Source organism: Sorex fumeus, unplaced genomic scaffold (assembly GCF_029834395.1).
Source record: "Sorex fumeus unplaced genomic scaffold, SorFum_2.1 ptg000072l, whole genome shotgun sequence".
NCBI lineage: Eukaryota > Metazoa > Chordata > Mammalia > Eulipotyphla > Soricidae > Sorex > Sorex fumeus.
Window position 1 is genome coordinate 45,274,280 of NW_026606129.1, and position 21,312 is coordinate 45,295,591.

The 21,312-nt window shown below is 51.8% G+C and overlaps 2 protein-coding genes across 2 annotated transcripts in view; one reads left to right on the forward strand and one right to left on the reverse strand.

Annotated features, from left to right (window-relative positions):
- SNRK (SNF related kinase) overlaps positions 1 to 7,736 on the forward strand; it is a 50,091-nt gene extending 42,355 nt beyond the window's left edge. The window contains exons 5-7 of the mRNA XM_056129124.1: positions 1,072 to 1,284; positions 2,933 to 3,067; positions 6,103 to 7,736. Coding sequence (XP_055985099.1) covers positions 1,072 to 1,284; positions 2,933 to 3,067; positions 6,103 to 7,330 — 1,576 coding nt within the window. The 3' untranslated portion in view covers positions 7,331 to 7,736. The remainder of the gene's footprint in view (positions 1 to 1,071; positions 1,285 to 2,932; positions 3,068 to 6,102) is intronic.
- An 8,705-nt stretch (positions 7,737 to 16,441) lies between these two features.
- ANO10 (anoctamin 10) overlaps positions 16,442 to 21,312 on the reverse strand; it is a 176,335-nt gene continuing 171,464 nt past the window's right edge. The window contains exon 13 of the mRNA XM_056129389.1: positions 16,442 to 16,765. Within this exon, the coding sequence (XP_055985364.1) occupies positions 16,640 to 16,765 (126 nt within the window). The 3' untranslated portion in view covers positions 16,442 to 16,639. The remainder of the gene's footprint in view (positions 16,766 to 21,312) is intronic.

Genomic DNA, 21,312 nt, shown 5'->3' on the forward strand with positions numbered 1-21,312 from the left:
GGCTCCACCCCCATCCCATGAGGCCCTGCGTGTCTCGTCACTGTGGGCCCAAACCTGACTGTCCAAAGGAGTCTGGAGAATGGTGGTCACCGAGCCGCCAAGGGGAAGCAGGCAGAGTGTCCCACTGAGTTAAGGCTTCAGGTCTGTAGCGGGTCATGTTGTGCTTCTATCTTAAGGGGGCCCCCTGCATGTTATACTTCGTTTCATGTACTCGTTGGAGCCTTCAGAATCAAACAGAAACCATTATTCCATCTTTGTCATGCACGACCTAAGATTTCTGTTTTTATAGGTTTGGGTTTTTTTTGTTTCCTCAGCTTGGTGGTGCTCAGGGCTTAACGCCTCTGTAATCAGGGATCTTTCCTGCACTGCTCAGGAGGATTACATGGGGTGCTGGGGATCAAACCCTGATCAGCCATATGCATGGCAGGTTTCCTACCCACTGTACAATAATATTGCTTTGGCCCCAGAAGATGTGATATTTTTTAAATTCTGAATCTCATGGCACTATATTTTTTTTTGATGGGGTGGGGTGTCACACCCGGCAGTGCCACAGGGTTTACTTCAGGCTCTGCACTCAGGAATTATCCCTGGCGGTGTTCGGGGACCATCTGGGATGCTGGGAATCAAACCCGGGGCGTCACGTGCAAGGCAAATGTCCTACTCGCTTTGCTATCGCTCCAGCCCCTAGATGTTCTTTATTTTTCCGCCAGCTCCCCCTCACTACCCGTGAACATAATGTAAAATGACGGTGTGAGGGGCGGAAGGATCGAACTCCAGTTGGCCATGTCGACCATGTCGACTGCATCCAAGGCAAATTCTCGGAGAGTCCGGCAAGCTACCAAGAGTATCTCACCTGCATGGCAAAGCCTAGCAAGCTACCCATGACATATTCAATATGCCAAACACAGTAACAAGTCTCACAGTGTTAACTGAGCCCGCTCGAGCAAATCGATGAACAATGGGAGGACAGTGACCGTGACGGTGTGAGAGTAGGAAACAGGTTTGATGGGCCCCCCGTTACTCCCCCTCGCCAGCGGATGTGCTGTAACAGTGGCCTTGCCTGCTTTCCAGCTTGATCACTCGGATGTTGCAGAGAGATCCCAAGAGAAGAGCCTCCTTAGAAGAGATTGAAAACCACGCTTGGCTCCAGGGCGTGGACCCTTCGCCTGCCACCAAGTATAATATCCCGCTGGTGTCGTACAAGAACCTCTCGGAGGAGGAGCACAACAGCATCATTCAGCGCATGGTGCTCGGGGATATAGCCGACCGGGACGCCATCGTCGAGTATGTCAGCCCTTTGGTTTGTGACTCTCAGAATGGGGTTGCCTTGGTCAGAGTCGGGGCCCCTGGGCACCGTAACAGATGCACAGTCAACAGTGGGTGATCCAATCTGCTGCTTACAAGTCCCAGCCCTTTGCCTGGCCCCTGGGTCAGCTGGTGCTGAATGCTGTCCATGCCCTGATCTTTGTCCCCCCCCACGCCCCCCCCCCCACCCCCCTGGGCAGAGGGGGATTGGAGAGGCTTGTGTCGTATCCCAATTCATGCCTCCCTTGTCCACAGCCATGTTCTTCCTTCCTGAGTTTCCCCCTGGGACTTCACAGGGAGCAGAGAGAACCGGGCAGTATCCAGACTTAAAACAGGATGGGCCTCTGGGACCCAGCGCTCCAGCCCCTGCAGCCTGCTGTCCACTCACAGGAGGGCCGGGCTCCTGGGAAGGGGGTGCCTGGGTCTAGGTGCTTTCAGTACCCGGGGAGCTTGGCCACATAATGCAGGTTCCGTGGGTGTGTGGTGAGTTTTCGTGGATTGACTTCCAGCTCCTTCCTACTTCGGCAAGCTGGAAGAGGCAGGCGCACCCTGCAGGAGTGCGTTGAATTTTGCTTTTCATTCTTTCATACATGAAAAAGGCTGTTTGTAGCCTCCCGAGCTGACTGGCTTGGTGGTCTTAAATGAAGCACGTGTCGTGGTTCAGGAACACCAAAGGAGGGTGATCTGAAGTGTGGGGGTGAGGCCACGTGCCCCTGGGAAGCGGAAGCTGCGAGGACTAGTCTGTTCTTCCCACCTCTGGGGTCACATCCCGCGGTTGATTCTGGGTGACGGCTGAGTTAACACTACATGATTGCTGGTCTCCTCAGCACCAGCCTCTTGTACTCAGAGAGTTTTGGGCTAAGAAGTCGTTCCACCCCTGCAACCCACTTTGGGCTCTGATTCGCCCCCTGCCACCCCCACCCCCGCCACGCTTCCCTGCGGTGCTGCTGATGTTGGAATGCCCTTCAGTGGCACACACCAGTCTTCTTGCACACACATCATTTTAGTTGTGCTAGCTAGGGGCTATATCCCTTTATTTGGTGCTTACACACACACACACACACACACACACACACACACACACACACACACCCGTACAGTGTGTCTGGGAATCATTTGTGGCATTCGAAATTACAGCAAAGCTGTCAGGATCATTTCAGACTCACGCTTTGTGCATGTGGAACACCAGGGATTTAAACCCAGGACTATTGGCTGGCGAGACTTCTGGCCCACAGCTCCCGTGCCACCCCTCTTGACTCTTGCTTTAGTATTTCTAACAGAAGCATGTAACTGGCCTAACAAAGGTAAATGCTTTGGCGCACATTAAAGTTTTGGGTGGTATGTACATGCTTAGAGGCTTTGTCACCTCTTCCTAGCACACCTGATACTGACCACCAGCTCAGTTGCTGGCGGCAGTTTGGGGTGTTTTATGTAATTACTAGGGTTGTCTTTACATATATATATATATATATATATATATATATATATATTTAAAACATTTCAAGTGAATGGATTTTTGATTTACTGTCTTTTGTGTGTGTGTGTGTGTGTGCGCGTATGTGTGTGTGTTTCATGTAAAAAATAATGTTGCTAACGTGGCTATTTTCACTCTCCTTGTTTTTCTCAGAGCCCTGGAGACAAACAGGTATAACCACATCACAGCCACTTACTTCTTGCTTGCTGAAAGGATCCTGAGGGAAAAGCAAGAAAAAGAAATACAAACCAGATCTGCAAGCCCAAGCAATATCAAGGCCCAGTTTAGGTGAGAAAAAAAACTCTTCACTGATTTTAGTAAGTTATCGTTTTGCAATAGTGAACTCTCCCCCTGCACCCCCTCCTATCCCCCCATGCCCTCAGTTTGTGGGTGAGAGGGTGCATGTGACAAGCCCCCCCCTCCCCCAGCTACCCCCCCTCGGGGAGGCCTTGCTCCTCTGCATGTGGGTCCTGGTTCCTTGGCAACAAAGATGCCTTCCCCTCCCAGGCTGGTAGGAGAGGTCCTGCAGCTGTTTGGAGGAGCAGCCTTCAGCCAGCCAATTATTTTCATTACACTCTTCCATAAACTAAAGTATTAATTTTCATTGACACAGGAACAAGCTCATGTTTGCTCTGTTACTCGAAATAATTTTTTTTTCTTTCTTTTTGGGTCACAACTGGCGATGCACAGGGGTTACTCCTGGCTCGTGCACTCAGGAATTACTCCCAGCGGTGCTCTGGGGACCATATGGGATGCTGGGAATCGAACCTGGGTTGGCCACGTGCAAGGCAAACACCCTACCCACTGTGCTATCACTCCAGCCCCTTGAAAGAATTTTTAAAAGCACACATAGCATTGTTTTTTTGGGTAAGGGAGATCATCCTATGGTCTTAGTGTGATGGTCAAATAAGCTAGTTTGATTTATTGGTTGCTTGACCTTAGGTAGTTACTGAACCTCACCGGGGACTCTGATGTGGGAAATGGGAAGATTAAGAAGAGTGCTTCTGGGGTTGGGGTGAGGCAGGAACGCCTCGATCTACGTTGAGTACTTACAGTTGGGCTCCATGGGTCCGGTGGCACTATTGTGACTCTCACCATAACTGAAATAATGAGTATTCTCCCCTTGCCCCTCCCTGCCCCTCCCTGCCTCCCCTCCCCCACCTTCTAATTTTTTTTTTCTTCTGCCATATTTTCCATTTAAAGTCAGAGCAAATGAAGGGTTGCTTCCCACAGCATGAAATTTGTTTAGAATTGATCGTTACCCATCAGATACGGTAATGCATGGCAGTTATAGTGATTAAAGAACAGATGCTCTTCAATCGGAATATCTACTCGTACAGTCCAGTAGATGTGAATAGATGAGTATGAATATGTATTTGTTATTTAAAAGGAAAAGAATTGAGTCTAAGTTCCTCGGGTTGCAATGTATAAGTTGTTGCTTGGGCGAAAGTGACAAGCAAGAAAAAACATGGTTGGCCAAGAAACAGACTTAGAAGTCTGGTTTAATTAGAAGATGAGCTTTGTGGACTTCAGTAGGCCCTGAGAGAGGATGGCTGGGCATGGGGTCTGCTGTTTGTGGGGGGCATGGGGCTTTGTGAGGAGAGGAAGCCCACCCTTCAGGCAGCACTTTCCTGGTTGGGGTCCTCAAAGCCCTTTGGCAGGTGCTGGCTGTCTGCTCCCGTGCCTCAGCCTTGTCCTTATGGTTGCTGGACTTGCTCCCCAGCGTGGGCGAGCCTGGGGGGTCATTGTGCCAGCGAGCAGGAACCTCGGTGCTGTGGCAGGAGGCACAGGCCCCGGGGTGGAGACGTGGAGGGGTCTCCCTCCCTGTCAGAGCAGGCTGGCGGGGCCCCTGAAGAGCGTGCGTACACCTGCCCATGTCAGAATCTTGGCAGAGAGGCCAACCACTGAGGCCAGGTTGTTGCCTGGGCACCCATTCGGGGGCTCTCCAGGCCCTGGTGGGAAACCCTGCCCTGGACCCTGGAACGCACCAGAACCAACCCAGGGCTCCCCGTGCTCAGGCCAGAGTGACCCAGCCCCGCCAACACATGGATCCCGTCGTCTGGGAAGGGGGCCGCTGTAGCACCTTCCGGAGGGCATCATGGGGCATGGTAAGACTGGGTGCCTGTGAGGCTTTCCAGCGACAGAAATGCTCGGGGAGTAGCGGAACAATGGGCGCTGGCACTCCTCTCTTTGCTCACAGGGGTGAGGTTTCCAGGAAGTGACAGTCGAGCCATTTGACTCATGGGAGTGAGAGCTGTTGATCAGAGGCTGGATGGTGGCAACGGCCTGCCTGGCTCCTGGGGCCTAGGGGTGCCTCGGTGCTCTGTGCCCCTCCTGGCCCTCCAGTGGCTGGCCCCCAGTCCCAACAGCAGCACACACACATACCCTCCAGGGCTGCCCCTGCTTTCAGGCCCACTGAGGTTCCACTCTTTCAGGAGCTGCCTGCCAGGGAAAGGGGTGCAGCTCTCCAGGGCAGGAGGTGACTCTGGAGAGGCCATTCATGGTGGTGGAAGACAGATGCCTGGTCAGGAGCACTACTGAACACTGCACTTGGATGGCCTGCAGAGCAGGGGCTGGGATATAGGGACCCCCCCCCCCCCCACCCCGGCCCTTAGAGAGAGGCTCAGGTGGTGGGCAAGCAGGGAGATAGCTATGGGGAATGTCTGAGCTCGCTGGGCCAGAGCTTTAATTGGATTTTATTTCCAGGGCAGCATAAGCGGTGTGAAATGAAACCCTCATCGTGGGAAAGTGGCTGTGTTAAATGCCCCAGGCACCCACTGTCCCCTGGGCGGAAGGGACAATGGTGGATTCTAAGATGGCCATTCACGGCAGGACTGAAGGCCTCATCTCCCAGCTTGTCCTTTGGTCCCCCCAATAAGAGCTCTCATTGCCTACTAGGTGATTCCAGATTGGGGAATAACATCAAACTTTACAGGCTAAAGGATTTCACTGCCCAGTACTTTTAACTGGGCGTTTAAAAAGCATACTTGTTTGCACACAGTGCAGCTCTTACCCGTGTGTGTTTCTTGTGGTGTAAGACTTGGCTGCGGGAAGACCAAGTTGCTCTTGTGCCCCTCCCAACAGCTGAGCTCTGTGGCCAGCCAGTCAAGCCTGTGCCATACTGTAGAACCCTCAAGCCCGCCAGCCCTTGCTTGCTGCTGACAGGATGTTGAGTTGGGCTTGCGAGGCGGCGGTGGGAGCTCTTTCCCCCTGATTTTTCTTTTTAAGTCTCTGAAGCGTGACCTTGTAAGTTCTTATCTAATCTACTGCACTGAACTCTGCATGTTCTTACATGGTTTTTGTTTTTCCAATATGTTCTGTAGGCAGTCGTGGCCAACCAAAATCGATGTACCCCAGGACCTGGAGGATGACCTCACGGCCACTCCTCTGTCCCACACGACCGTCCCTCAGTCTCCCGCTCGGGCGGCGGACAATGTTCTCAACGGTCACAGAAGCAAAGGCCTGTGTGAGTCGGCCAAGAAGGACGAGCTCCCCGAGCTGGCAGGGCCCGCGCTCGCCATGGTGCCCGCGGCAAGTCTGAAGCCGGCGGCCAGTGGCCGGAAGTGTCTTTTCCGCGTGGAGGAAGACGAGGAGGAGGATGAGGAGGACAAGAAGCCCGTGTCCTTGTCCACGCAGGTGGTGCTACGCCGGAAGCCCTCGGTGACCAACCGCCTGACGTCGAGGAAGAGTGCGCCCGTCCTCAACCAGATCTTCGAGGAGGGGGAGTCGGACGACGAGTTCGACATGGATGAGAACCTGCCGCCCAAGCTGAGCCGCTTGAAGATGAACATCGCCTCGCCGGGCACCGTGCACAAGCGCTACCACCGGCGGAAAAGCCAGGGCCGGGGCTCCAGCTGCAGCAGCTCCGAGACCAGCGACGACGACTCCGAGAGCCGCCGGCGGCTCGACAAGGACGGCGGCTTCACCTATTCCTGGCACCGCCGGGACAGCAGCGAGGGGCCGCCGGGCAGCGAGGGCGACGGCGGGGGCCAGAGCAAGCCGGGCAATAGCAGCGCTGGGGCGGACAAGGCCAGCCCCAGTGAGAACAACGCGGGTGGGGGCAGCCCCTCCAGCGGCTCGGGCGGCAACCCCACGGGCACGTCGGGCACCACGCGCCGCTGTGCCGGGCCCCCCAACTCCATGCAGCTGGCCTCGCGCAGCGCCGGGGAGCTGGTGCAGAGCCTCAAACTCATGAGCCTGTGCCTGGGCTCCCAGCTGCATGGGGGCACCAAGTACATCCTCGACCCCCAGAATGGCCTGTCGTTTTCCAGCGTGAAGGTCCAGGAGAAGTCCACCTGGAAAATGTGCATCAGCTCGGCGGGGGGCCCCGGGCAGGCCCCTGCCGCCGCCGTGGGCCGCGTCAAGTTCTTCTCTGACCACGTGGCCAGCACCGCCGCCACCGAGCTAGAGCGGCTCAAGAGCAGGAACCTGAAAAATAACGTGCTGCAGCTACCTCTGTGCGAAAAGACCATCTCTGTGAACATCCAGCGGAACCCCAAAGAGGGACTGCTGTGCGCCTCCAGCCCGGCCAGCTGCTGCCACGTCATCTGACCCTGGCCCCCATCCTGCCCTCCCCCCGCACACTTTCTGCTCCCAGCCGAGAGGCCTGGCTCACTGCGCTGCTCCGTTCTGGGTTTTGCCGCCGTCAAGTGGGCGCGTTAGGAGCAATTATTTATTTCGTTGTCATTCGTTCGCCTGACGATGTGACCATGCATGGTCTTTGTGCATGCTGCTAGACTCCACTTTTTTTTTGTTGTTGTTGTTGTTTTGTTTTTGTTTTGTTTTGTTTCTGTTTCGTTTTTCCAGCCGAGAAAGGTCTATTGTGTCATTCTTACATTCATAGTTTCCATGTGGCTGATCAGGATTCAATTAAAATATCAATTTGGAACCCAACAGAAATGGAGCACTTAGAAATTTGATGTCCTGCACTTAACCTAGAGCAAGGGTGGTGGGGGATCGGGGGTGGAGGTGGGGAGTGGGGAAAACAAGACACACACAAATAGAAAACTTTTTTTTTTTTGGGAAAAAAAATCTAAATTCCCATCCCAACCTTCTGTGATATGGAAGCTGTGTGCTTAGAGGCACACTGTGTGCGGCTCAAGACCGAACCAAAGCAATAATGTTGTGATGCCGAGAGTGCTGGGAGCCTGGAGCGCCTCCAGCCAGCTCTCCACTGCCTGCAGTGCAGAGTTCAGCAGGTGTCTGTCTGCACTGAGAACCTTAACCATGATCGTGGCATCCCCACACCTGTGTGTCTTAATGCTATGGCGGGGAGCAAAGTTGGGGCTCTTGCAGTTTAATTGAAAAAAAAAAAGTTCATCTTGTTTTGTAGTAGGTGAGATTTAGACGTGTAAGGCAGCTTCCCCAGTAGTGATCTGTTCCAAGCAGACAATCTTCTGTAATGTGATGCAGTGAACTGACGACAGTGTCTTAACTCTGCTCCTAGAGTATGTGTCTATGTAACAAAACGGAAAGATGAGTGCAGTGGTGATGCCTTCCTGTAGGTCCCACCGTGCCAGGGGAGTGGCGGGTGTCTCCCCGCAAAACTCTGCAAAGAGAAGACACTCTTGGGCTGAAGATAGAACTGGAGTTGCACACAGAATTTGGCCAAGTCAGAATCCCCAAGGTTAGGTGAAAATTAGTGGGGTTTGACTTTCAGCTGTTGTCTCTTTTGTCATTTCTTTTTTCATGCAGTTAACTGTGAATGTTCAAGACCCGGGACCGGCTCGGAAGCGGCCGCTCTGGGGCGGAGGTGCTCCTGGGTCCCTGCAGCTTGGGATCTGCCGTGGAGACCTCCGCCCCTCTCGGAGAGCCCGGCAAGCTACCGAGAGTATCTTGCCCGCATGGCAGAGCCTGGCAAGCTCCCTGTGGCGTATTTGATATGCCAAAAAACAGTAACCACAAGTCTCACAATGTGTTGTGAGACGTTACTGGTGCCCGCTTGAGCAAATCGATGACCAACGGGAGGACAGTGCTAGACAGTGCTAACTGTGAAAGTGGGCAGATCAACAACAACAGAAAAACACAAAAAATACATAAAAGGAGAAAATTCACACCTGCAAGCAAACAAAAATCCACAGTCTTTTTGTTTTTGTGTGTGTATTGTTTTTTTCTACGTTTGTTTTTTGCTGGAAGTCTTTTTCACTTTGCCTTCCTGCCAAAACAATAATCAAAGAACTCTTGCTTTAAATGATTCCTGTACAAAGACTACTTTTTGACCAGATAATCTTCTTTTGTGGTTTTTTATCCCCCCCCCCCCCCCAAGACATAGTCTATTGCAGATTGCTGATTTTGGAAGCCAATGTTTTCCGTGTCATGCCTGGGGAGTCTAGCATCATGGCTGAGCTACGGAGGCCTTCCCAGACACCTCGGTCTCCCTTTAGCCTCTGAAGTGACCAGGCACCTGGTTTTCCGAGTGGGCAGAGCACCAAAGGGCAGCATTCCACTGGGCACGGTCTCTCCAAGTAACAGACTCTGCTACTTTTAGGATTCATGTATTTTACTCAGAATTCTGAACTTCACAGTATACTTGATTCAAAAAACTAAGTGGAGATGATACTTATTTTACTTTCTAGACCTAAGCTAGATATGTTTTAAGCTACAGCTCTAGTTCATTGTGATACTTATATCTGAAAGCTATGAGAATAGATGTGTGGGTGAAGCCATAGAACATATTTTGCTTGAAATTCTTGAGCAGGGATCTTATAAAGGGCCAGAAATAAGATGTGTGGTTCACGTAGATAGTGAGCGTAACATCTGTATTAACCGTAGGAGAGAAGTTTATAAAGGGCATTGGCAATAAACTCTTTGTTGCAGCTGTTTTCCAAGCAATGTAAATACTTTTTCCTGTGATTATGTATAGCCTTGGAATGGCACCTTTTAACTAACCCATATGTGTTTGGTTTTCAAATTCAGTTTTTTATATTCAGATGTATATATGGTGCTCACTTTAGGATCAGCAGTGTTGACCATTTATGCTGCATAGCTGTATTATAGCCTTATTAGTTGTGTGTGGTTGGTTGACCCTCTGGGAATACAGATGTTAGTCTGAGTGGCGTCTTACTCATTTGTTCATTAAGTGAATGATTGTGCATGTGTTGTATGTCATAGTATGTTGTCACTTAAAAGGGAGGGAGCAAATAACCATTACATTAAGATAATATTGGACCAAACTACTTACTTGCTCTAAACAGTTTCTTGTACCCCTTAACCTGTCTTCAGAAGTTGCATATAGTTACAGTAGTGTGTAAATTAAATATTGTGGGAAAACAATTAGTCTTGTATTTTTCTGTATGTGTGTATATATATATACATATACATGTGTGTATATATATATGAAATATATATATATATATAATTATGTACTTCTGGCAGTTCTATCTGTATTTAAAGATGTGACAATCTTGACACCAATTTTAAGAGTAGCCTGAGACTGAATCAGATTTAAGCTATCCCTACCAAGTAAGAATCATATATGTTAAGAGGGTACAGAATTACCAGCTGATTTGGTTCAGTTGCTTCCACTGTTGGTTGATTTTCCTCATGTGTAAACATTGACAGGTATGCGACAAATGGGAAAAAAAATCCAAATAATAAAGAACATATTGGTGTTCAGCAATATAAACTGTGTTCAATGTTGTATTTCTTCTCATGAATGCAGCTTTCTGTGTCCCTTGCCTGGCTTAGACCCATGTTCACACACGCAGTGCACCTGCACCACCAGCAGGAACTGCAAAAATAGAACGTGCTGTAGACTCCCGGCCCCCAGTCTCAGGCAGGCTGCAGGCCTGGCCAGTCTTGTACTTTGTTTCACAGCTTCCTTAGGTTTTCTCCTTCAGCGGTTCACCATGCAGCGTCATAGTTGCCAGTGAAGCAAGAACTGTCAGAACCCCACCTGTCTGCTTTCCTGCCTCCATGGGTAGCCAGCTGCTCTGCCCTTCCTTCTGGCGGTGTGATGCCCCCAGCGGATCCTTCATTTCCACTACACCCCGGGCATCTAACTCGGGTCAGTCTCTTTTTCCATCATCAGCCTTTGCTTTTCTACCAGATTGTTCCTAATACAAAACATTTGTTCCTAATACAAAACATTTTCTTTCCCTGTTTTAAAAACATGCTCTTGTGCGTTGTCTGAACTGTGGCCACAGTTCTCTGTTCTTCTCTACTTTCTCTTGAACCCTTCCCAGCAGGCCCTTGGAGCTATAACTCCAACCGAAGCAGCATCAGCATATGCTAAACCCAGTGATCAGGTTTTTTTTTAAAAAAAAAAACAAACACAACTTTGAGATAAAATTGCACAGTTTGCCAATTTAAAGTGTTCATTGTTCTTAGTATATTCTCAGTTGTGTGGTTATTCCCCTGATCAGTTTTCATCATTCCAGAAAGAGCTCAGACCCACTAACACGTTCTCCCTTTTTCAACTCAGTTCCCCATCTGAGCCTCACCCTCTGTGCTCCTGCCTCCCAATCCTCACCCCAGCCCCAGCCAGGCAAACTAATCCCATGGCCAATTTCAGTCCTGTGTGGCATTTGACAAATTGATCACTCTTGTAAAATTCCCATTGTTCTGGGCCCGACTTCCACCTTGCTGATCTGAAGATTAGTAGCAGTCTCTTATAACTTCTTGGAATGCCCAAAGGGCCATTCTGGATCCCTGTCTGCACTTGGGTTTCTTAATAATCCCGTTCCATCTCATCTAAATTTGCAGACAGAACCACAAAACATATTTAACCTGTGTCATCCAGGAACTCCAGACTCTGCAACTGCCTATTTTACTTCTTGGCTTGGAGGTGTGTGATGAGCATCTGTGTTTGCTTGTCTCAGTCTCAGTCCTCCAGCTCCTAGAGGAGGTTCTCATCTCGGAGATGGGATCTCCGAACTAAGTATCTTGGCGCCATTCTGCTTTCATCCTAACATTCCACTGGCAAATCTCACCGTTTGAAAGCTGACCCCTTTTTTAATATTGGTCCATGACACCATCACTGTCACCTGGACCACTGGTAACGTCATGAGAGTCAGCCGTGCGCTGGCACACCTATTCCCGCACTTTCTCCACACAGCTCTAAATCATGGTTTGTTTTCATATTCAAATACTCATGGGTTTCTGCATCAGTTTCTGTTAGTATCTTTTAGTTTCTTTCGGTGACAAATTCTGCATTGTTTAAATTGTTCTTAACCTCACTTGAATGCTTTGTTGGCTAGAGAGTGACCTGTCTTGAATATTTTTTTTGTTGTGAATGCTTTTGAGGTTACTGGTTTTCTCACTTTGATCAATTACTGAGAGAGGAGTGTTGAAATCTAGCTATTCTAGTAGGCTTGCCTACTTTTAAGCCATTGCATTTGATTTCATACTGTTAGGTACTTGCATATTTAGGATTGTTAGGTTCTCTTGAGAAATTGATCCCTTTCATCATTATGAAATTGTTCTCTATCCTTCATGTTATTCTTTGTCCTGAAATCTACTTTGTGTGAAGTGATAGGACCACCGACTTCTTTGGCTTGTGGGAGTCTTTTTTCCACTCATTTTGCATTTAGCCTGTAGTTATATTTAAAGTAGGGGCTTTTGTGTTTTTTTTTAAGTAGGCAGTATATATATATATATATATAAAATCTGCAAATCTTTGCCTTTTACTTGAAGTTTAGACCAATTACTTTTAGTGTAATTTTCAACATGGTTCACTTCTGTTTTTAATTTTCTTCTGGTTTGGGGGCCACACCTGGCAGTGCTCAGGGCTTACTCCTTACTCCCTGCTTTGGGGTCACACCTGGTGGTGCTTAGGGGACCATATGTGGGGCCAAAGATCAAACTAGGGTTGACCACATGCAAGTGCCTTAACACATTGATGCCAGCACGGACCACCCATGACTTACACTTGAATATGGTTTAATTAACACATCACATGCAGTGCTGGTATCGATGTGTTAATCTCTGTACCATCTTTCTAGCACCCCCACCTGGTGGTGTAAGGGGTCATTACCAGTGGTGTTTGGGGACTATACTATGCCACGGATTGAACCCAGGCCTCCTGCATGCAAAGCATGAAGTCAGCCCTCCAAGCTTGCTCACCTGCTCCCTGGCAGAGTCCGAATCCCATCTTCTACTGGTCTCATCTGTTGTTTCTCTTTCCCTTCTTTATGACCTTCTTTTGGTTTAACCAAACACCTTATAATTCCATTTTATCCTGTTTATTGGCTTACTGACTGTACCTCTTTTATAGTGTAGTGGTTGTTTTATAATAAATATCACTTTTAATTTTTACAATTTACACATGTATATATTTATCAGTCTACTTAAAAATATTCATGTAGAATGTAAAAAACCTTATAATTGTATAGATCCATTTTTACTTCTGTTCATTGTGCTATTGTCATTTTGTTTTTACGTATGTACAAATTTGTTTTGAAGTTTTTTGATAATCTAAATATAAGGAGAAACCTTTTATTTTACCTACATTATAGCATTTCCAGTGCTCTTCCTTTGTGTGGATCCAGTCCACATTTTGGTATTTCCCTGCTGCTTGTAGAACTTCCTTGAACATTTATTAAGAGTGCAGGTCTGCTTACAATATGTTCTGTTATCTTTTGTGAGTCTGAAAAATCATGTTAATTTTTTCCATGAAATTATTTTAATTGGGTACAGAATTCTAGGTTGACAGTTTTTTTATTTCACTGCTGGACACAGATTTTTACATTGTTGAGTGCTGAATTTTTGTATTCCTATAAAAAGCTTTGGATTTTGCTTTAACATAGTTACTTGGAATCAGTTGGATCCTTTTTGCCTTTCAAGTGTGAGAATGATTCAGAGCAGTCTTTAGGGCTGATTTGACCCTCTGCTGAGGCAATAAACACTCTTCAAAGCACTCTGCGGGTTTTCTCTCTCAGGCCGCCGGGAACGTGACCTATTCCCAGCTTTGTATAAGCTCCGAGCATCGCTTAGCTATTGCTCAGCTATTATAGGGGCTCTTTCTCTTTAGACAAGATTTGCCGTGCCAGATCTCTTACATGTGTACTTGCATTGTATAAATTCCACTGTGTAACTTCAGGCACTGCAGACAAGAAGCTGAGACCAGGGGTTGGAGCTCACTTTCTCATGCTGAGAGGATCCTGGGGCTGAGACCTGGTCTCTGAATAGTTCCCAAAGATTACTCTCCTCTGTGCTCAAGCCTCCCTGGGCCGGGTTGCCTCGCCTTGAGACCCACTGTCTGGCGGAAATGGGGACTGAGAAAAAAAGTGCTTGTTGGCCCCCACAATGCCTGTGGCCTGGTAGCCATCTGGACACTCAGAGGAAGAGTAGCAAAACCTAGACACACAGTTTAGGTGGCCAGTTGCCTGAGCTGTTGGGTTGATGCATTCTTGATGCAAATCCTTACCTGATCCCCTCCTTTTCTGGGGCCCCAAAAGTCAGGGGCTGTGGGGCCATTTGTACTTGGGGAGCACCCGCTGTGGCAGGGTGCTTGCCGAGGGCACCATGGCAGGCCCTGAGCGCTGTCTTCATACCCCTCATCTTTACTGGGCTGCCTGCCTCCCCTCTAAAGCCCGTGCCAGTTTTCAGCCTGGGAGGGCAGAGGGGGACAGGGGCCACTTTAAATGGTTCTTCAGTTTCCACTAGAGGGGAGCACACCTGAGTGCCCCTGTTCGAGTAGGACAGCTGCAGGAAAGGGAGGCTGGTGTACAGCTCTAAGCCTTCCACAGCTCAGCTCTGCCGTGGGTGTCTCGTGCTGGGCAGCACTTTTCACTGCTGTTCCGGTGCAGCCTCCGCAGCCCTTGCTCGCTGGCTTGAGCCAGGGACCGGGGAGGGAGCGGCAGACCTGTTCTGGCCTGGCTCTGCCCTCTCTGACCTGGGCCACCTGCTCCAGGGAGATGATCATTCCCTCTTTTTCCTTAATTCCGTGAGGCTAACACCAATCGGCCAGGGAGCCTGGAGTCCCTTCCCCGGGCCAGGGAGATGCTGGCCATGCTACTGGTATCCTGTCCCAGGCCTGCTGCTCTCAGAGCCCGGGGTAGTCGCCAGAAGCCTCTGTGCTGGGCTTCCCTCATCTGACGCCTTGGCACACTGGGTGGGACACTTCTACTTGAGGGTCTATGAAAGGGGGCGGGGGGCAAGGGGTTCCCGGTTGCCATTCTGCACTAGGGATGGGGATCTGGAACCACTCTTGTCTCTCCTTAAAGCCTGAATAAGATGGGTGGGTCCCCAAGCACACAAAATATCTAATACCAAGGGCTGGGGCTGAGCAGTAGAACAGTTGCCTTGCATGTGTGTGTCTGAGAGCGGAGGAGGTAGGGTCGGGGAAGGGGAGGAGGGGAAAGGGAAAGGGAGAGAGAGAGAGAAGGGAGAGAGAAGGGGAGAGAGGCAGGGAGAGCTGAATAAGGAGGTGAAGAAGGAGAGGGAGAGGGAGAGAGTGGAGGTGAGAGAGGCAGGGAGAGCTGGCTGAGAGAAGCCATGTCCAGTGTCCACGAGCAGTTGAGGCAGGGACGGCAGGAATGGACTTCAAAGCACCGCTGCTGAGAGCTGGGCGTGAGGCGCAGGCAGGCAGAGGAACGGGGCCGAGCTGATAAACAAGGAGACACAGAACCTGTCTCTCCAGACTCTAAGCCCAGCCACCAAAGGCTGCCAAGGACAGTGGCAGAGCTCAGTGTCCTGGGGAGGCCACGCTGCCCGGATCCCCCCTGCTCAAGCCGCTTCCCACCTGTCTGCTGGAAAGATCTGGAGATCTCTGTGTTCAGCTCAGAGCCTGCACCCTGGGGGGAGCAGAGCTGGCGGTGGGAGCTTGCTTCTCCAACTGGCTGGTCACGTGCTCTGCCCTTTACACCCAGGACAGGTCTGTAGAACAGCCCCCTCATCCCCCACGGCCCCTCCCAGCCCCACTTGTCGTCTCAGCACATGGCCAGTCATTACACGTGGCTCTGTGGGCAGTCACACCCGACACTGACACTCCTTCCGCTGTCCAGAGTGGGTGTCCCCCACCCCAGTCCAGAAACCAGGCAGTGCGGTGTGGACACTGGGGAGGTGGGGTGGAGATACCAGGCACTGGCTGGAGGAAGGAGCCATGTCCTGCCCTCAGGGTGGGCCTCATGACCAGCCCCTGGCTAGGCAGCAGCTGGGAGCTCCTGGCTTTGTGCCTTGACAGCTGCACCCTGGGGGTCAGCCTCACTGCCCCATCCCATTCACACTGCGGTGAATAGGCACCTTTGGGGTCTCACCGTAACCCGCAGCACCCCTGGGCAGGGCCGGGTCCCTTCTCTGCAGCTCACAGCAAAGGTGCAAGGCACAGGGCCGGGCCAGCAGTGCAGGATCCACCTGGAACAGGCTCCTGGCAGCAGGACCCCCCGGGACCACCTGGGCTGCCGTCCTCCCACTGCCCGCCGACGCATCGTGACTCTGCGTCCATAGCAGAGTGGAGCTCAGTGTGGAACAGAGCCCAGTCGGCGAGGCGTGTGTGGCCTTTAATAGCTCAGTTTATAGCCAGACAGAATGGAGGGAGCCGGTGTGGAGCTGTCGGGAAGGGCCTCAAGCTCACCCGAGGTGGGCAGGACCCCTTCAGAGTGGCCGCATGCCACCTGCCTCCTTACCCCGCGGTTTCCTGGGCCACAGGAGGGCTGCGGGGGGGGGGGGGGGAGGGAACGGGGAGAACGGGTGGGTGTGTGTTCCATGGGTGGGTGGGGGGTGGGGGGGCAAGGGGCCCGGAGCAGTCAGGCAGCAAGGATGAAGTGTTGGCTCGGCTGAGCATGGTGGGAGATGGAAGGCCGGAGAGGGTTCTATCCCCTCCTCTGCCCCGATCCGTGGCCTCCAGGCACTGCATCGGGCACTGCCGCCTGGGGCCTGGCTCAGGGCAGAGACGCTGTGCCAGGGCCCTGTGGCCCGTCCTCAGATCTCCTCTTCTGTATCTTCCTTCAGGTCCTCCTCCAGGTCCTCCTTCAGGTTCTCCTTCAGGTCCTCCTTCAGGTTCTCCTTCAGGTCCTCCTTCAGGTTCTCGGACACAAGCTTTATTTGCTGTGGAGAGAGCAGGACCCTGTGAGCTGTGGGACTCGAAGCTCCCCGCCTCCCCCTGCAGGGCAAGGCAAGGAGGGTCCTTCCAAAGCATGCCTGGAGCCCAAGAGCCAGTCACGTAATTCTGCTGCTTCTGCCTGGGTCTCTCGGACGCCCAGAGGCCCATTTCCAATCGAACAAGGTGGGAGACAGTTGCCCGGGGTGATGTGCAGGGGTGGGGATGCCCAGCTTGACCTTGGGAGGGGATTTTAAAAATGAGGACTGGGGCGGGCAGGCTGTGGGGGGCTTTTGCCCTGACCTTCCTGGATTAGGGTTCGGGGAGATCCAGGGGGTACCAGGCAATTTTCTCTACTCTGTGACTCTAAGCTCTGCGACTGCCTCCAGACATACCAGGGCACACACTGTGGGGGTCGCTGTTGGGAAACAGTATCCAAGAACAAGATCACCGGGGCAGAAGCTTCTTTAGTTCCTGAACCTGGATGGAGCATGCCCTGCCCCCAGTCCCCTGAAGGTCACCATTTGCAGTGACTTAGTGAGGGCTCCCTTTGACCCCGTCCAAACACGGAGATACAGTGGCCGAGAGCCCCTGCAGACTCGAGAGCAGGCGCTGCCTCTGAGCCTTTAAAGATCCCTTTTAATGAGAGACAGAGGGAAGATGAATCTGTTCTATTTCCAGATGTGACAAGGAGCCACAAGAAAAGTAACGACTTAAAGAAATGGACCCAGAACCAGAGTGAGGATTAAAGAGTCCATGGCACGTCAGGGAACCTTCCGGCGCCATCTTCTGAGAATTCCACACGGGAAGAAAAACCAGCGGGTCATGACCAAAGGGTTCTTCATCCAAAATAAGCTTCTCCTGACGCTCCACGATGGGTACAAAGTGTTTCCCCGCTTACGTGGCTATGGCATTCCTTGGTGTTGGTTGAAGTCTCCCCAGAAGCAGTGGGAGTGACGGTTGGTGGGCTCTCTCCCCGGGATGATCCAGCTAAGTGACTCTGACTTTTCGGAGATGCCCCTTCCCTCAGGCTCCAGGTCATGGGCTTCATCCACAGTCCTCAGGGCAGCTCCTAAGGTCCCAGACATGCCCTCACACCAACATGGGGGCTGGAGGGAGGGGGGCACAGCCACCGAGGTGCTGGGGGCACAAGGCAGCATGTCAGGGCGCTAGCCCAGAATCTCAGACAAGATCCTCTGGGACAGCTTCCTGCAAATCTTGTCCCCGTTTCAGCCCTCTCGTTTCCTGCAGGTCTGAGTGGCACTGCACATCCTGAGTCTGCCCGAAGCCCCTTGGTGGAGGTTACTTTTCGTGGCTGTTGCAAGCTGACTGTTCGGGTTTAGAGCTATCCTCACCCTTCTCAGCAATCTGCCGGCTCACCTGGGCTAGGAGGGTGGGCTGTGGGTAGCCGGGCCAGAGAAACAGCTGGAAGGGCTGAGCAGGCCTGAGTCAGAGCTCTGGCACTGCCTTGGTTCCACAAGCACCCACAGGGGTTGTCCCCAAGCACAGACCTGGAATTAGTCCCAGAGCACTTCCGGGTATGTCCCCAACACCAAAACCAAAAACTCAAAACAGAAACGAAAAACAACCAGATATTTCCATTCTGGAGGGTTTGTTGGTGATTTTCTGATTCACTGACCTCTTTCACCTGACCCCAATTTTCTGCTTCTACGTGGGCTCTGGCAACATACATTAACCCCAAGGCTTCACACGTTGAGAAAGGAAGTTTACTAGCCTTTTTCGCTTTGTGTTTTTTTAAAGAATGATCTCTAAAGGGCACAGTGACAAGAAAACGTGGGAAATGCAGAGGCAACAACATTAGCTGACAAAAACCCAAGTGCCAGAGCTGCTGAACCACGGGTGCCCCTGTGAGCTGAGAGCGTGGCACAGCCAGCCTGGATGCCCACGGCCGAGCCGCCTGCTGGGTGCAGCCACGAGTTATTCAGGAACAAGGGAGGCTGAGGCTGGCCCGTCTGCTTTATGAGACAGGGAGAGGGAGTGGTCATGTGATGTGCTTTACATGCTTCTGAACTGCACACACGTGTGAGGGGGGGACATGCGGACACAGGCTGGAGACTGGGGTGGCCCAGGGGACCCTGGGTGGGAGCACCCAACAACAGAAGGGCAGAGTAAGGGGAGAGGGAGGTCTGGGGCCAGGCGAGGGTGGGCACACTCAGGGCGGCAGCACCGGGCACTCACTGAGCTGTATCAGACCAAAATGCAGATGGAATCTACACACAGGAGATGGAAACTGACACTAAACAGAGTTGACGTACCTAAGATGACAAGGCAGCCATGATTCGTGGTGACAGAAACAATGCAAAGAGTGACTATATAAACCTGACAGGCGCTCTGGATGGATACAGCTAGCTGCTGTATCCATCACGTAAGTGGGGGACAAGTGGGGGACGTGTGTGATGTCCTATATGGGAGGGTGGGAGAGGGATGGAGAGGATACCAGTTCTGTGGGACCAAAGGTCTGACCAAAATAAGCATCTTGTCACTTGGCAAATAACGCTGTGAAAACAGGGTGGCGACAAGTGTGCCCGCCACAAGGCCCATGACTGCTCCCCTGAAGGATGGAGCTGCCTTCTAATTAGTGTCTCCCTGGGCCGGAGAGAGAGTATGGCAGGTCGGGCACTTGTCTTGTGCATGACCATCTTGAGTTTGATCCCCAGCACCTCAATATACAATCCAGTCCCCTGAGCACCGCCAGGAGTGATCCCTGAGCACAGAGCAGGAGAAAGCCCTGAGCACCGTGGGGTGTGGCCTCCAAACCAAAAAACATAAAGTGTCTTCCACGGACACAACTGGCCCTCATGGACTGGTAAGATGTCTTCCTGCAAAGTGGAACAGGGGAGGGCAAGGAGATCCTTCACCCAGGTCAGAGACTCCCAAGTGGTTTTGGGCCCTACCACCCCCTTTTCAGAAAGAGAAAAAAAAAAAACCAATCACACAGCAGGAGACTCTCCAGGTTCCCGGAAACATGGATCCAGATCCTGCTCCCATAGGGCATGTGGCCACTTATCAGGAGACAGGGAGGCTGACTGTCTAGGATTATCAGCAGCACACAATAACTGTCCAGTGGTTGTGACCCTCAGGCGAATTGCTGCCCCCTGAACCAGTTGACTCTCACAGCTGGCCTCGCTCGGGAACGTGACCAGGCAGGTCTGAAAGGAGGCAGCGGAGCTGGGAGGAAAGGTGTAAGGTATAAGCAGGTATAAGGTGTAAGTCCTTTCCCTGCCCAAACCCCCAGGGGGGTGAGGGCAGTGCGTTCTCAGCACACACCTGCGCAGGGCTGGAGCGTGTGTAGCCAAGAGCGCCCCTTGGGAGAGGCCACTGAGAAAGGTGCGTGACCAGCCCAGGTCCAATGGGTGAGCCCTTCAGCCCCCCTCCCCCAGCTGTGCCCGGGCGGGGGGCTGCTCTTGGCTCTGTGATCGCCCTGGGTGGTGCAGAGACCATGCAGGCGGGGACTGGACTTGGGCTTCCTGCATGCATGGGTCCGCTTGCCCTGGGGCAAGACCGATGGGATCTGGGTGGGCAGCACCAGGTTCTGATGCGCAAGGGTAGGGTGGGGTTGAGGTGGACAAGCTGATGGAGACAAAGCAACAAAGGACTCCAGCCACAAGCAGCAGCTCCTGAGAAATGCTCACAGGCCCCTGCAGGGACAGGGAAAGATGCACTGGCACCCCCAGAAACCCAGGCTGCACCCACCGAGTCAGGCCAAGGCCCCTCGCAGGGGCTTAAAGAGCGAAGCTCAGACTGGAGCATGCTGATAAGCCACAGATAAGCCACAGGGGTCACTCCAAGGATCTCAGAGTGTGGGTGGGGGGGACTCAGTGGTGAGGTTCAGAGAGAATCCAGAGTCCTCAACTTACCCTGGGGTTCCTGAGTCCTGGACACAGTTTCCCTGTAGCATGCAGGGGACACAGAGAATTCAGAAAATTAACGACAGAGGTAAAATCTACCGAACAGGGCCAGAGAGACAGTACAGCGAGTAAGGCAGCCTACCCGGGTTCTGTCCCCAGCACCCCATATAGTCTCTCCTGAGCCCCGCTATGAGTGATCCCCGAGTACAGAGCCAGGAGAAAGCCCAAAAACAAAACGCCGCATGCGATCCGAAAGCAAATATAAAATCTACCAAATGAGACACTGAGACCACTCCCTGCCCACACTGGGTTTCAACTGATGATTTAAAAATTCTTCTTAAATGAAAATTTTTCTTAACTTTCAGGAGAAACAATTTTTACTAAGACTGTCCGCTCCCATCCCCAAACACACACACACACACACACACACACACACACACTCACACACACACATGGTGGGCACAGGAAAGAGTGAGCGTGGGGGTGGGGGACGGGACGTCCTGAGCAAAGCTTCACAGCTGCTCACAGAAAGGAGGGAAGGCAGGGAAAGCAGCTTCACAGCAACCAGGGAGGAGGTTTAAGGGAGGCCTCAGTGTTCTGGGAGGGGGCCTGAGTCTTTCTGGCTTACAGACCAAAGGCAGGGACTAGCTTTGCCTAATTGTGGAAATAGTACAACAGTCAATGTA